This window comes from Ailuropoda melanoleuca, chromosome 4 (assembly GCF_002007445.2).
Source record: "Ailuropoda melanoleuca isolate Jingjing chromosome 4, ASM200744v2, whole genome shotgun sequence".
NCBI lineage: Eukaryota > Metazoa > Chordata > Mammalia > Carnivora > Ursidae > Ailuropoda > Ailuropoda melanoleuca.
The window spans coordinates 82,466,222-82,483,087 of record NC_048221.1 but is presented as its reverse complement, the minus strand read 5'-3'; the positions used below and the strand labels follow the sequence as shown (position 1 = coordinate 82,483,087).

Here is a 16,866-nt window from a genome sequence, read left to right as displayed (position 1 = left end):
CTGATGTGGGGCTTGATCCCAGAATGCTGGGATCATGCCCTTAGCCGAAGGCAGACGCTTAAGGACTGTGCCACCCAGGCGACCCTACCCCCTTGGTTTTTATTGGTTTTCTGCTTAGTGTTTTTTTTTTTTTTTTTTTTAAATCCTTGTCACTTGCAGTTCGAGGATTTATCAAAGGTTTTGATGGAACATTGCCCAAATATTAGGACAAGGTCCCTGGCCCTACCTTTCCACTAGATTCTGGCCCTTTAAAAGCCTGTTAGTTTTATTTCTCTAACCTCAAGGGATTTCTAAAAAATGCTGCTGTGTGGTTTTTGTTTGTTTGTTTGTTTTGGTTTGCTACTTAATAGCTTTCTGTCTGTGCCCTTTGCCCAAATCCTCCTTCTCGCCCTGTGCCCAGAATTGGCTAATAGCTGAGGGAAAAATGGCTGCAGTATTGGCTTACCTCTCCTCTCTTCCCCTTTTTCAGGACCTTGGTTTTTTAGGTCTTGGTTGCCTTAGAAATTCTAAATGCCTTCAAACTATTTTTTTTTTTCTTCCACTTGTATCAGGCTACTCTAGTAGTTCTCAGCGGAAGTGTAGGTCTGTGGGAAGCTACTCCATTTTAGAAATGGTTGTTACATATAACTTTAAATGTACTACATATAACTTTAAATGTAATACCTTTTAAAAATTAAAAAGACTGGTTAATGTTATTCGTGTGATTAGGCATTATTTGGTAAGGTTCCATTCCTGAATAGGATTTGGGAAAGCTGGAACTTTTAAATAACATTTAGCATAACAAGGAGAGGGGAGACAGAAGACAAGTAATGAATTGAGATGAACTAATAACAATTTAGCTGGAAGTATGGTTTGTCTTGAGGCACTGACCTCATGGACCTGGTCATTCTTTGGATTTAAAGTGATAGAGAAAACTGTTGACTTATTTTCAGATGCTTGAAGGTTAAGATCTTAATGTTTAGAGGATAGTTAGGAATGTAGGAAGGACTTGGGAAGGGAAAGCCTTTTCTAACTAGTTGTGACATGTTTGGAAGAACTCTGTTACGAAGTAGTTGAAGCATTTGAACTCATGCAAATATGAGATTTGTGAATCATTCATTTTTCCCCCACCTAACTATTGAATGCCTATAATGTAAGGCAGTGGATATCCATAGGCAAGATTTAAGATTACAAGGAACTTCTATCTAGTGGGAGAGTCAGAATTTAAGTAGATGATCACAGTAGTACTTAATTCTAACTGTGATAAGTACTACAGAATACAGCTATAGGATTTCTTGAGAGCCATTAGCAACAAAGGTATAAGAGAAATAGTGCAAATATTAAAATATTTTATGGAATAAGTGTTTTTTTTTGGGAGAAGTAGAAAGTACTGAGTTTTGCTTTGCATTATACATATTGTTCTGATGTGGGAGAAAAAGGAACAGATGTCTAGCTTGGGTAATAGATGAAGCCTAAGGGAAGGTTATGAATGCCTCTATCATAGCACTGATCACAATAGGAATGCTTGCCCCTTCCTTAGACTAAGATTATATACCAGAACTTCCATTTATGAAGTTCCTGTTGTATGCACTGACTGCTATAGCCACTTTATATAATTCCTAGTTAATTAGAATAAATTTCAAGATATGTATTTTTATGTTCAATTTTATATATAAAATGTGTATGTAGCCAAGACTGGCTGCATAACAGTCCTTAGGCGTTCTGTGTGAATGATGCTGCCTGGAATTGTGCTATGGAGTAGCTCTGATATGGAGCCTCTAATAAAATTCCCTCAAATACTTGGAAATAGTTTTTATTAGTTTCACCCTCAGTGTGTGACTATCTCATCATGGATAAAATTGGCCACATGCAAAATTAACCCATCCTGAGAGAGAGTTATGAAATCTGTTGCTTAGATTTTTGAAAGATCAAAGTTTAATTATAGTGACTAGTATGCATGATTGAAGTAGAATATAGCTGCTGTTACTGAATCATTTGTTTCATAGTCTTTACAAATGAGGAATGTGTTAGCAAAAGGCAAGTTGTTTGTGTGGATTGTCAAAGAAGCCAGAGAATAAGATTTTGTCAGTATTTATTCAGTGCTTTCTAGAGTAGGAAAAATCTATTGATTTTATTTTTGTGATTTAATTCTTAAGTCAGGTCTGGTATTGTTGGCATTGGGTTTCAGATTGCCAGGGTTAACACTGAGACTTGGATTGTGCTATCCACATACTAGAACTGCTACCTTTTGAGGCCCTGCCTGAACAGGTGGCCAGCTTCTTAATTTAAAATATCTCTTAAAATGACACAGACAATAATTTGCATGACAAATTGATTTGAATGGATTGTCAGAATCTAAATGATTTGTAGACCATGTCAGTATGTCTATATTTTCCTTATACTCTACATAATATTCTTGTAGATTTATTAGTGTAATGGTAAAATCTGATAATGAAAGAAAAATCTTTTTTTAAGGTAGTGAAGACCTTGCTGTGTTTTAAATTACATAACTGGCATATCTAATCAATTCTATAAGATGAAGCATTATAAAAAATTAGGAAAAAAATACAAATATTTAGAATATGATTGAAATCTTTTTTCCCTTATTCACCTACATTTTTTTTCCATAGAAATGACATTGAGAATTAATAACTGACCTTAAGTTTGATTGCTGTTGTAATTTCTGTACTTTTTTCAACTTGTATAAAAACACTAAAAACAGCTAGTTGTCTGGAAGGTAAAGAGATGATGGTAGATGGCAGTGATTTTGGGTGTTAACACCGTTCACAAAGGTAAGTGATGCAAAAAGCTGTCTTGATTGGTTTCTGTTCACTTCCGCTTGTGTTGTTTTGCAGAATGGCTCATTAAAAGGATAAGAATTAGAGTCGTGGGGTTTAATAGGATTTTCTGTTAAGAAACATTAAGATGTTAAGGACATTAAGAATGTCCTGGGGTTGAAAGCACTGAATACTTCTCCTTAGAAGTAGGTTGATCTCCATCCCACTTTACCTAGGATAATCCTAATTTATGCCTTTTATCCTGGCCTCTTTAAGTTTCAGAAGTGTCTCAATCTGGAGGAAATGCGTAGTCATTTTAGTTATAAGATACCTTATGTTTATTTTAGTAATCACATGGCCCTAGGTAATTCAGAGATTAAATAGTTCTAACAGGGGAGGTGTGATATGATGGTTTTATTTTTTTTTTAGACCACATATTTATTAATTAGAGTGAGTAGAATTCAACTGTTTAGCCTTTTAAAAATCATCTAGGGAAAAAGCTGAGTTTTATTAAATTTGTTGTGCTGTTGAAAGATTGTAAATATATATTAAGTTGGATTTTTAATTAAGTACCTTATTTTGGTAATGGACTTATTAATCCATTGATGGTGATATTTTCTGTAATTCTTAATGCATTTCAAAGAACTGTATACCATATTGGGAGAAATGGAGATACTTGTTAAGAGGAAATTAATTCCAGTAAGTAGAACAAGAGTTTTAATTCGGTTTATCAGCTGTGTGATCTTGGGCAAGTAATGTAACCTCTCTGAGCCACATTTTCTTTATTTTTCAAATGAAACTAATAATACTTAATAAGGGTTAAAAAGAAACATGTGTTATTTGATTCAGATAATGCCTTGTGTAAAGTAAGTATAAAGTTGAGCCACTAGTTCACCTAAAAATGTCAGACTATATATGAGTTTTACAGCTCTTAATTAGTGTTATGATTTAATTATAACCAATAATGATAATTTTCATTGCATAATGCATAAGAACATAGATGTTAATAAGTATGATTTTCATCCTAAATTACCTTTATCGTAGAGTGCTTTTTCCTCATATATATTCAAATCACTGAATAAGTGCAAATTATCTAATAGTGAAAAAATTATGTTTTTCTAAATTGGTAATATGTTTATAGTATGTAATTTAAACAGTTTGCATTTAGTTGATATGAATCAATAAATATGAACCAGTCTGATAGCATCTTTTCCATGGTCCTGTAAATGCGTAGAGCATTGATACAATGCATAGAAGTTTAAAACTTTCATATTCCTTGTAAAAAAAGTTTGGGAAGTGAAAATTTACATGAAAAGAAACAGTGCGACAGTTTTGAGAAAGGTGAAGTCCTTTTGAAGATTTATTTTTTGAGAGAGAGAGAGAGTGTGCGCGTGTGCTTGTGCATGCATGCCCAAGTGGGGGGTGGACAGAGAGAGAGGGCAGAGAGAATCTCAAGCAGACTCTGAGCCCTTTGTGGGGCTTGATCTAACGACCCATGAGATAATGACCTGAGCTGAAACCAAGAGTTGGACGCACAACCAGCTGAGCCACCTGGGCGCCCCTAGAAAGATGAAGTCCTTTTGGGCTGCAGATGATTTAGGAAGGTTCCTCCTAAAGGAGGTGCGTATTGGGATAAGCTTGGAAGGAATGTAGAGAGCGGTAAGTTTGTAGTGATGGAAATGCTTAATTCATCTTTGGACTTTGAAGTAGATCAGTTGCTCACATAAGAGGATTAATATCGGGCCAGACTGAAAGGTCTTGACTAAGGATTGTGTTTATGAAGTGATGGGGCCTCTGACTATTTTGAGCAAGGGGTTGATATGATTTAAAAAGTATTTAGGAAGATTGGGGCGCCTGGATGGTGCAGCTGGTTAAGCACCTGACTCTTGGTTTTGGCTCAGGTTGTGATCTCAGGGTCTTGAGATCAAGCCCTGCATGGGCTCCTCGCTCAGCACGGAGTCTGGGACTCTGGGACTCTCCCTCTCCCTCTGCCCCTCTCACTCACTCTCTCTCTCTCTCTCCCCCAAATAAATGAAAAAATATTTAAAAAAATAAAAAGTACTTAGGAAGATTAGTTTAGTCATGAAAGGCAAAATAGATTGATGTACAGAAGATACAAGAAGTAAAGACATCAATTAGGGAGATTGTTTTTTGAAGTAGTTAATGCTTAAACCTGAGGGTGGTGGTGAAGATGGAATTGATGCTTTATTAAAACATGAAGGTCTTAGGCTGCCTTTTGATGTTATTGCTGCATAAATGCATCTAGGTGTTTAAAGAAAAACTATGTAACTTAAGCTGTTGGTATTTCAAGTACTGTATTTCAAGAGAAACAAAGCAAATTTGTTTTGTCTGTCTGTACTGATACCATTCAGCTTTTAACAAGAACAGCAGAAACCTCCATGAAGCTTAAGTATTAGTATCCTTTTTCAGATGTTTTAAAAAATTTAACTCAAGTGTAGTGCCATTTTATTGTAAGCAGTAACTTATAAAGAAATGCAGCAAGTGATAAATACAAAGTCAAGTGCCAAAAATATATATTCTTTAGACTTTGTATTTGTGTTTTTATATTTTCTTAGTTCTAGAATACGCCTATCTAAGTAATAACACCAAAACTTCTAAATATAAATTTTAAATGTTATTACATAACTTGTAAAAAATTTGAGCTTTTCAATGATTTTCCTCAATTTATTATTTATATGAACTTTTATTTAAATGAGCGAAACTATTTATTCCATATTGTCTAAATTGAGATACCCATCTTTGGAATAAAGCAGAACATTTGAAATAGATTTTTTTTTCAGAAAAATTGATTTTGATATTACTTGTAAGATTATATCACTCTTTTCATCTCCTTTAATAATCTCTTCCATAGACCAAACACTAAGATATTCTTTCCTGTTGTGGATAGAAATACATTGTGTTAGTAAGGGTACAAGCTAAGCTGCCATTAACAAAGAGAACCCTAAATTCTCAATGTTCCAAACAAGATAGAATTTTATTCATCTCTTATTTAACAGTTGAGAGGTAGGCAGATGGTCAAGAGTGAGTTGGTAGCTCTGTTCCACAAGGTCATCTAAGAACCCAAGTTTCTTTTGTTTCTCAACCATCCACCCCGGCTGTGTTGTTAAGTACATAGTTATTAGCCATATGTGGCTATTGACATTTATATTTATATTTAAATTACATTAAAAATTCAGTGTCCATACCAGCTATATTTTAAGTTCTTCATAGCCACACATGACTGTTGGTACTATTTTGGACAGTGCATGTAGAGACCACTTCCAGAAAGTTCTGTTGGTCAGAGCTGCTCTAAGAGTGTTGTGCTTGTCTTGTCTGCATGGTCTTTGTTGGGTCATAGTAGCCTAAGTTCTAGTCTGTAGGTAGGGAAAATGAGGGGATACAGGGAGAAGGCACAGTTTTGTTATAAATGATTCAGGAGATGCACATATCCCTACTGCTTACAGTTCATTGACCAAGATTTAGTGATATGCTGACACCAAAGGGCAGCTGGAAGCGTTGTTAGCTGAGTGGAATGTACCCTACTAAAATTTGGTTTAGTTAGGGGTGCTGTGGAGGCAGGGATCCTATTACCAAAAGGAAGGAGATGAGAATAGATAGCAGAGGACATTTTGCAATCTAGGTCAGATGTACCAAAGTGTTAATAATTATAATAAGGTTTCTTCCTTCTAGGGAGTTAGCATGGGTAAAATGTTTAATTTTAAATGATTATGCTGAGATTAAACTATAGTTATAAATTTTTTGCTACTTTATTTGAATTGCTTCTTAAAGTTCAACAAAATTAACATCATTTTGACTGCAAGGTCATATTTTGAGCATAATACTGTTTATCTCTAAGGTATTATCTCTGTCTTAAACTTTGTGGGAAGATGATTTTTTTGTGTGATTGTGTAGAGATTAGAACTTTTGTTTATTTCGATCTTATTTTATAGAAGTTCAATACTGATTTCTAATATTTTGATGCTGAGCAGCAGTGTGAAGTATGAAAAGTACTAGGTGGTGATTTAGTTATTCCTTCTCTCTCTCTCCATCCCTTCTTGCTTTCTGTGTGCATATTTATCATGACTGTAAACTACTTAGGGCTTATAATGAAGAGTAGCGTCTTTTTTCACACCATTTTGTATCCCTGCTTTGACTTTTAGACAGACACTCTGAAATGTTCATGTTTACAACTTCTGTATTTCTGAATAATATGCCTTTTCAATGTAACTTGATGATCAGTTCCGTACTGATTATAATAAAAACGGATTCAGCTCATATACCACCTTTTCTCTCCCTTCTTCACTATTATTCTTCTATTCTCTTTAAAATTTCTTAAACTTCCTTCATGTCCCTTCAATTAAAGATGTTATCTCTTACGCTCAAATTAGCAATTACAAATTTTAGTGTTCCTAATCTTCCTTCCTCGTATCTTTTCCCTTCTATCTTTCAATTTTTGTCATCTTTTTAAAATTGCTATGTTCAAATATATTTACATTAGTTTCTGTAGCTATAATTAAGTCTTTTAGCTTTTGTCTATTGCTGGATTCTAAAAATTGTAATTAGTAAGCAGTTAAATTTTTAATGACTACATAAATACTTTTCACTGAAAAACTAATGGTAGAGCAATTACAGTTTTCGTCATAGCTTTATTGTTTATAACTTAGTTTAAAATTCCTTCATCTCTTTTGGTTTCTTGTATTTTTTAAAATATTTTCTTAATTTTGTCTTATATATAAGTCATATCCTGTAGTCTACATATTCTACAGACTTTTTTCTTTTTTTCCACTGTCTTCCTCCTGGAGACTTCTTTCTTCCTCTTGTATTCTGTTTTGTCAGCCAGTGCTTTTCTAACCGCTTTTCATTTTTATAATATCTTTTGGAAATTTCTTTTGTTGGCATTTATTCTTGTTCTTTTTTGTTAACTATGGGTTTATTTATGACTTTTAAAAATTGCTTTGTTTTTGTTTTGGTGATCGGAGGATATAAATGCATGGGCTCATCTCAACGTCTTGAATCTGAACTGTTGATGTTTTCGGAGTTGGATGCCCGTATACCTGAACCGTAGACTCCTATCGATGACACATGTGATAAAGTCTCATGTTCTAAATTTTGGCGGGAGTGGGGGGAGAGGGATTTGAGATGTTTACAGATAGAGCTATAAGAAAATAATGGTTATATATATAAAGTCATTGGTAATGTAAATATTTTTCTCTAGAATAATTTTACTTTTATTTGTTTTTGAAGACTCTAGACTTTTCATGGTTTCTGATACAAATTTCTTCTGTTGATATTGTTTTGTTTTACTTTTGATTCTACTATTGAAGATATATATCTTCTTCAGATTTAGATCTGTTTTTCATTACAAGCAGTGTTCCACAGCTATTGCCCAGCATTTCTTGAAATTGACCTATTTTACCATTATATCTGGCCAGTGACTAAATGGCATATAGTGATGTTAAAAGAAATGTTTCCTAGGTTAGGAGGCTAATGTTAGTTCTGAACTCTAATGGGTCTCACCATCAGTCTGGGTGATAAGTTGTGCAATACTCTTAGGCTACTTTTTATCTTTACAAGAGAATAGTATTGTAAAAATGTCAAAAAATATCCATGTGCCCAGTTCGCTAGTAAATATACTGCTAAATTTGAACCTTTTTGGCAGTAGCTTATGCTACTCAAGGGACCACATTTTTACAGAATGATATATTTCAAAGGGTATTGGTTTCCGTTGTAGAAAATTCACGCATTTAGAGCAACTTAAAGCCAAAAACAATTGTGCTGTGCTATAGGTTTAAAATATTAGTCATTTTGAATACACGTCCAGGTTAAATGTCAGAAGTTATATAGTGCATGGAAAGAAAATTTATTGTTAGCAGATTAGACTGTACCTGTGCTTATATAACATTTTCCTTAGAGGATCAGTTGAGTATATGAACTAATACCAGCCAGATTTTTGTACACTAACGTTATTGATAATAAAGGAGAAGTTCATTGAAGAGAAAAACAAATAAAGGAAGCACAGAAATCTCATACTGTATGAAACTACAGAAATGGATCAAAGAGTTTGACAGGATGTTTAATGTGTACATAAGTAGAGGCTGACAGCAACATGCTGTGTGTGCCAAAGGTTCCAGTGATGGAAAACCGAAACATAGTGCTCACTGACCACAGCATGAGCCTTGACACACATTGTAAATAATCCGGAGATCTATGACTGCATTAAGCACCAGGCTGGGGTATTAACGGCAGTAAATCTATAGCTGCATAAAGGGCTGGCATGCAGAAATTCCTGATTAATTTTTGTAATGGATTCATAGGAATACAGCAAATATTTTCATTCTGAATGCTACCATCCTGCAACTTCCCCTCCCCCCACCTTTGCTGTCCCTAGTATGATAATTTTTTATTTCCTTCTATTCACCAGACTTGTATATGTGGATACTTGTCTCAGTACCATCAAGTTAAAAGCTGAAGATGCTTCTGGTAGAAAGCATCTAATTACTCTCAAGTTGAAGGCAAAGGTATGTGCTTCATTAAACTGTTATTGTGGTCAGGAAATACTTTGTGAAATGAACTCTGAATGTTTTCAATGTAGGAAGTGCTAGTGGCTTCTAAAAAGATATCTGGCACTTTAAAAAATTTATTTTGGAAAGCTCAAAAACTTTACCCACTAGGTTTCCGAAAGCCTAGACATAATTTTGTGTCGCTCTTTTACTGCAGATTTGCTCAAAATATAGACTTCATAATAAGTATTACAAATAAGATTTGGCAGTCTCAAAGTACCTTGACGTCATTTTTGTAACCTTGTACAAAGAAAAAATTTGAAAGTTTCCGCTCTCCTAAGTAAAGTTTCACTTGAGTAACTCTTGTCTTCAGCTCTTGCTATGAATTACATTTGTAGTTCTTGTTTCTGAGCACCAGCCCACTCTTCCAAACACATCCATACATATACCTTTTTATTCCTTGTTTTGGCTGAAATTTTACTTCTGTATTTGAGGAATTTGCAAAGGTTAGACTTTATAGACTCTTCACAGGCTTATGACCTATAATTACTAATTTTATTGGCACAAAACGTAGCTGTTTTGTTTTTACGTTTTAGTTCTAGATTGTGAATTTTGAGAAGTAGAGGAAGCAAGTTCAGCACGTTAATCATCTGTTTAGTAGTCACTAGGGACACATCAGAATTTGAGAAAACCAGGACATTTAACTTTTTTTTATTGTTCCTGGGAGTCATCAATCAACTCTGTTTCAGACGATTGTAGTGATGAAAAGTTCAATTGTGTTTGTCCGCTTTAAAAATGTGCCTGGCATTTAAGCTTTCCATAAGAGAAAATGAATTTATAAACCCGAACTGGGTGACACAGAAAAGTTGATATCCTAGTGCCTCTTTATCAGACAAGTTGAGAAATGACTCATTCTCTTCTCTTCTTACACACACAATATTCAGGTATAATTTCATGAATGAATCATGTGTGATAAGTGTTGAAAATATTAGTGGGATAGAAATCTTATTTGTAAAAGAAGTTACATGGATATTTTTGTCAACATGAAAAAAATTTTATTTTTTAATTTTTAAAGGTGTGCTTTTTTGTGCTTTTTTTTTTAAAGATCAGGGAGAAATCTTTTATTTCCTTTATAAAGATCACAAGGGTGTTCTGTCAGTTACTTCAAAGTTTTAATTGTTTGTACTTTGTACATTGATAAAAATTTCTTTGCTGTTGTGAAAACCAAAATGAAAAATTTTAAATGCATCTTGTCCTGACTCTGGGTGGTGGTGGTGGTTTTTTTAATAGTCTTATTTTTATAAGCTTTACTTTTACTAAGGAGATTCTCTGTCTAGAACTCATACAGAAGAGTTTATGAATTTCGGTTAATGACATTAGTAGTAGTATCAAGAGGAGGGATGTAGCCCCTTGTATGGCCCATCCTCTTTGCGTTTTCTTATACCTTTTCAGGGTAGATAAGGTGACACTTAATATTTGTGTGAAGAATGTTTTCAAGTTTTTGCAGCATCAATAGCTGTGAAGCACTATTATGGATTCCGTGGCAAAAGAGAAGAGGAAGCTTTATTTAAATTCGGAAGGAATTAAGAAAAAAAAACTATAAAAAAAAGCAGAAACAATGAATCTTATGTTGGTATGATTTATTAGAGTCTTTACTTGTCCATTTAGTTCAGTTTTCATAGACCAAAGTTGTATTTTAGTTGTGGTAATTTCTTTCTTTAGGAATATTTGTGTCTGGGATTGTTAGTTAAAAACAGTGATAGCTAAAGCTATATGTTAAGAGTATATAGTGCAAAATCACAATTCAAACTAAATTTTAAAGATCAAGCTGATTTTTTTTTAAACCTTAATGCAGACTTATTTTTATAAAAATACAAACCTTATTTCTTTTACTTGATATTTTTTGGTATATAGTAAAGGAACACATTTATTTCATTTTATTTCCTTGAATACCTGTTCTTCCAATTCTGCCATTCTCCCTCACTGTCTCCAACCCTCAAAGAAAACAATACCAATTTTAATTAAACAATCTTTATTAAAAGTGAATATATAAGTCAAAAAGAAATATATCTGATAAGGGAAATAGTTGAATTTTGTCATTTTTATAAGATGTATTTCTATGCAATATTTACAGTACATGCCGAACTTCGGGATGGAACTTTTATCTTTTCTTTACAAAAAAAGAAGTAGACCAGGGCTTCTTCAGTTTTGGCTAAGATCAGAACTACTTGGAAAATGCAGATGTGTTTCAGAGGCTGGGCATTCTGTGTCTGCTGGCCATTTTTGTAATTTGCTACAGTTTGTATGTGTTTACTTCGGGGAAGCCATACTGCTTAGATGGTCCAATCACAGAAGATACTGGGTTAAAGTTTTCTCTAGAACAATATGCTGTAGAATCTAAAAATACCATATAGGACAAAAATATTTACTTAATATTATATGATAATTGTATTCTTTTATAGTTATTGATTTGATGGGTTCTTTCAGGTGAGAGTTGAAAAACTACATGTTAATTAAAAATAAGGTTTACTTATTTTTCAATTAATATTCCTTTATGCGGAGCTTTCATTGTTGTCACTTAGACTGCTAAAGTAAAACTTGGCAATTAATCTCTGGTTTTTATATACCTATACAACTTACTATTGAAAACTACCTGAATTTTCATAGTTATTTGCAATATTGCATTTAGTTATCTATGTTGTAGTTTTACAATCCAAATGATTCTGAAAGATCTAGATGCTACTTCATAATTCGTGTTAAATCATCTAGAAGTATGTGAGTTTGTTTTTTAGGTTCTATACAGTTATGTAAAGTTTATTGTATAAACAAGATTGATCTTGAATGTGAATATAATCAACATATATATTTGCATTTAACTCAATAGATATACAGTAAAGCCACCTATATGGATCGGTCTGATTTATAGTATACATACTTGTATATCTGTATAATTACACATAAAAATATTTTTGAAGATGTCTTCATCTCAGAAATTATGTGACTCATATATGGGATCATATGAAATTTATGATAATCTGCTTTTTTGTTTAACTATTTGTAGGTCTCTTTATCAGTATATATGTACTATTCACTATATTGAGTCCTATTTGAATGTAGGAGATCATATTTTTTTTTAGAATTATGTGCTGTATGTGCTAAATGACTTCCACAGTCTCAGGTATTTGACTTTGTTCATCTACTCTAAATACAGTAAACATCTTATTCATACTCTTACCTAGATTGATGATTTAAGTTGATTTTGTTCATTGTTAACATGAGTAGGAGATTAAAAAAAAAATAACCTCAAAGTGAAGTAAACATTCCATTTTTGACCATGGAGGTTTCAAGTGTGCATTATAATTTTTACAGAATCTTCACATGTTTGAGGGAAAAAGAGACTTGATAACACTTTTAATTGAGTTCCATCAGTTTTACATATCAAACAACCTGTGAAGTTAAATGACTTGTCCAAGATCACACAAGTTAGCAGAACTGGAAACCAGAGAAAGTTAAGGTCTCTCTCTGCACTTATTTTGAGATAATCACATGACTTGTAAAGTAACATACAGATCGTTTTTGGAGTGATTATAGCAGTTATACTCTGAAGTACATCATCTGATATTTTGAATTACGATAGAGCTCCCTAAATCTCAGCTTGACCTTTTTCTTTATTCTTTTTTTCCAAATTAGAGCATTATTATTTTTTTATATGATTTCCTGTATATTTGCCTTAGTGTTACCAGTTCTGCGTAGCCAGATAACCATCAGTCAGAGTATAGGTTGATAAGTTTCTTTTTAGCGAGCCACTTACTATAACTAAATGTTAATTCTTTTCAAAACATTGACTTCAGATGGGCTGATGTTTGCTAAACATTATAGTGATAATTTTTGGAACCCATTTGCTTATTCAGCGAAGTAGTAAAAAATAAGATGCTGAAGAAAGTAAAAGTCTAAAACTTATTTTAAACATTTTGTCAAGTGGGAGCTAGGAGTTTTCCCAAAATTAATTTTCTTTTAGTAAATTTTGCTTTTTAATGAAAAGAAATGAGTATTATTTAATTACGTGTGACTTTCAAGAATCCAGAATTGGATTTTACAGAAGTCATATAGTACAATTCTCTAATAACAAAATTGACTCTAAGAAAAACTGCCTTTTGTCTTTCTTGACTTAGACACCTAATTTGTCCTTAATGGCTATCACTTTTTGTATGAAGCTATTGAATTCATTTTCTTTTTATCGACCATGAAAAGGTTTTTCTTAAAACTATTTTTCCTTAATAACCAGAAGGCATTTCATTGTTTCTTTTTATTTATTATGTTCTTGCTAAGAGTAATTGCTTTATTGTGGAAAATACTTCTTTTAATTGATTATACTTTTTTGTACACTTCTTTGAACAGTACTGCCTTTTAAAATAGTGACTGAGATGGAGATTAAATTTTAGGTTGAAGGGAAATTAAATATCAACCAGCTTGATCTCTCATTTTAAAGATAAAGAAACTGAGATCCTGTGTGGTTCACCCCTCAATTTACAATTAGCAGCTGACCTGACACGGACTTAATTAATTCATTGTTCTTTACTCAAAACCTATTGCTTCGGCACCCCAAATCACCAAACTGTACCTCCTGAGCATAAGCTGACTATTAATCAGCTCTTGACATTTTCTATAATAGTAGAATCAAAATATTTATATATAACACATTTGCATTTATAATAAAACTTTTCCTATTCAGTTTTTCTAAAATACTTGATGTGAAATTGTCACACGGAAGCAAAAATGACCTAATTTTATGCTTTTTTGTAGTACCCTGCAGAATCACCAGATTGTTTTGTGGATTTTCCTGTTTCATTTTCTGTTTCCTGGACACCACAGGTAAGTTCGTAAATTTATTTTAAGTAGCTAAAAAGCGTATTCTGTTACAAGAATAGGGCATAGGATGTAGCCAATATGGCCATTATAGGTTATAAAGTGATTTTGTTATCGTTGTTGTTGTTGTTGTTATAAGCATTTATTTATAAACAGAACTTTCAGAGTGCTTTTTTTTTTGCATATTTCCCTGTAGTTAATGTCTACTTTCTCCCTCCCCTCCCACATAAACACACCATCCAGTTTTTAGATGTTTATGCCTAGTAATAGATAAATATGAAGAAGGTCTATTGATAGAAATTTTCCTTTGAATTTAAATCATAAAGAACTCTATAAAGCAGTGATTAGTAAGTGGAAAGTTGGGTGAATTTTTCAGATTGCTAAAACTGTTAATATTGATGGTGTAATATCAGAGAATCTTTTTCAGAGAAAAATGAGTTAGGGCTGAAAATACAAACCATTTCCACTTAGTTTTTATTGTTTTAAAGTGGTTGTCCATAATTCATCTTTCAGCACGGGCTATATTTTTATATGGGCTTTGGGACATTCGTACTTATGGAAAGAATACAGGAGAATCTTTCTCCTGCTTCTGTCAGTTTAATTATTCAAAAAGTTGATATCTAACAAGAGGATGAAATTAGAAGTACACTGTAAATGGTAACATTATGTAGATGTAAGGCTATCAGTAGTACCAACATTGACATTACATGTGTGTATTTTTTAAGGATCTGACACAGTGGTGGTTAGATTCAGAGAACAACCTAATGACGACAGGCATGGTCCTTCTTTCACCAAGTAAATTGTGGCAGTTGGTAGCAAAATGGAGAGAACGTTTCTGTTGTATTCTCTAGAGGCTACCTGTATTTTTTGTTATGAAATTTTGATGGGGTCAAGTGAAGATTTATGCCTAATCTTTTTAAGTATATACATACAGTAATTGTATATGAAGTTAGTTTTAAAAAAAACCTAAGTATGTATCTAATAGGATTTAAATAGTGTTGTGTAGGTTCAAATGTCATTTTAATTATGCATATATATTAAAAATTATTTTTCATATTTTTTCTTTAAAAACAACAGTCTCCCTTCTTTCAATGGAAACTGAGAAAACACAGGAAAATAAAGGAGAGGAAAAACCCTGTAATTTCCTTTTGGTATTCTGATATAGGTTATAAATATCTAAGAAACACTGTGTTCATTTTTTTTTTTTTAAAGAAACTTCTTTTTTAAATATACATTTTCTATTTGGCTTTACTGTTTTTAAAATAGACATATTTCTCTTTTTTAAATATAAATTTCCTATTTGGCTCTGTAAACTTTATGTTTTATGTGAGATTATGAGATAACGCTGTACCTGGATTGTATTATTCCTTCCAGATATGCTGTCTCTAGATTATATTTTAATATGTGCCAAAATCCCAAGTCAAAGACTATATTTTTGATGAATTTCTAATGTCTTTAATGTAGATAACCGTACAAGTTTTTCCCAGTCTTAAATCTGTGAAAAAGTTTGCATCTCCACAAAAAGACTGTTTAGCACTTACCTTATTCTGTCATTTAGCAAAATTATTTTGTGATTTCAACACACTGGAAAATCTTTGAGGGTAATTTCTTTCAAATTTTCTACCCCTATTTAACACCAGCTCAATGCCTTGCACATTTAAGCATGGAATGACTTTTAGATTTAGTTAGGTCATACAGCAAGTTTTCTATTCTTTGCTAGCTCCAAGAAAACAGAACTAATTAGTAATAACTGGAATGTTATAATTTTTTTAAATTAAAGAATGTACTAAGATTCTTAGTAAAGCACAGATAAAAATTTGGATACCTCTTTATCCACAACTCAGATTTGACAGATGCTAATTTTTTGTGGCATTCATTTAATTTCTAGCTCTTATTTCTGTCTGTTAGGAATAAAATGTTCTAGGAACAACTAAGACTTCATTCCTCTTTTCCTTTTCTTTCTTTCTCTCCCTTCTTGGAGGTAACCACCTCCCTGAAATTGATGCATGTGCTATCCATGCATATTTTTTGCTACATTTGTTCATGCCATATTCTATAGTATTGTCTTCTGAATTTTTTATACAGCATTGTTTCTGAGATTTACCCATGATCTTCGCATGTTTAGTACATTCAATGCTTTATATAGTTCCATTATATAAATCCACCAGTTAATTTATTCATTGCCTTACTGATAAGGTTGTTCACAATTTCTTAAGTTGTGCTCTAGTGAACATCTTTACGCTTCCTTGTACACATATGAGACTCTTAGTATGGCTTATGCCTAGAGAAAATGTTGGATTGAGGGGAATGTATCTCTTTGAGATTATTAAATATTGCCAAATTGCCTTCTCAAATTGGTTGTGTAAGTTTATACCCCTAGCCAGCAATGCATGTAACATCTACTTCTCCAGATATTTTCTAGGTCTTAGCCTGACCTTAATTCTTAACAAGAATCGAAATCATTATTATTGTGTTTATTATCTTTGCTTATTTAAAATTTTTTCTTTTATTATAAGCATTCCTTTTTAATTTGGATACTAGTTGTTGGTTATATGGGATGTATCTTCTCTCTGTGGCATACTTTTTACCTTTGTATGTAATCTGTTTTGTCAGTCAGAAGTTTAACTTTCAGTGTTGTCCCATTTATCAGTCTCATCCTTGTGATTTCTGCTTTTCGTGTCTTGAATGGGAAAATCTTTCATATCTTGTTCTGAAAAGATAGTTTCCTATCATTCTAAAAGTTA

At 32.7% G+C, this 16,866-nt stretch overlaps 1 protein-coding gene across 6 annotated transcripts in view; it reads left to right on the top strand.

Annotated features, from left to right (window-relative positions):
* FANCL (FA complementation group L) overlaps window positions 1-16,866 on the top strand; it is a 91,729-nt gene that overhangs the window by 31,595 nt on the left and 43,268 nt on the right. For all 6 annotated transcript variants that reach the window (XM_034659169.1, XM_011221545.3, XM_034659172.1 and 3 more), the window contains 2 exons: window positions 9,178-9,274; window positions 14,060-14,128. In XM_034659169.1, coding sequence (XP_034515060.1) covers window positions 9,178-9,274; window positions 14,060-14,128 — 166 coding nt within the window. The remainder of the gene's footprint in view (window positions 1-9,177; window positions 9,275-14,059; window positions 14,129-16,866) is intronic.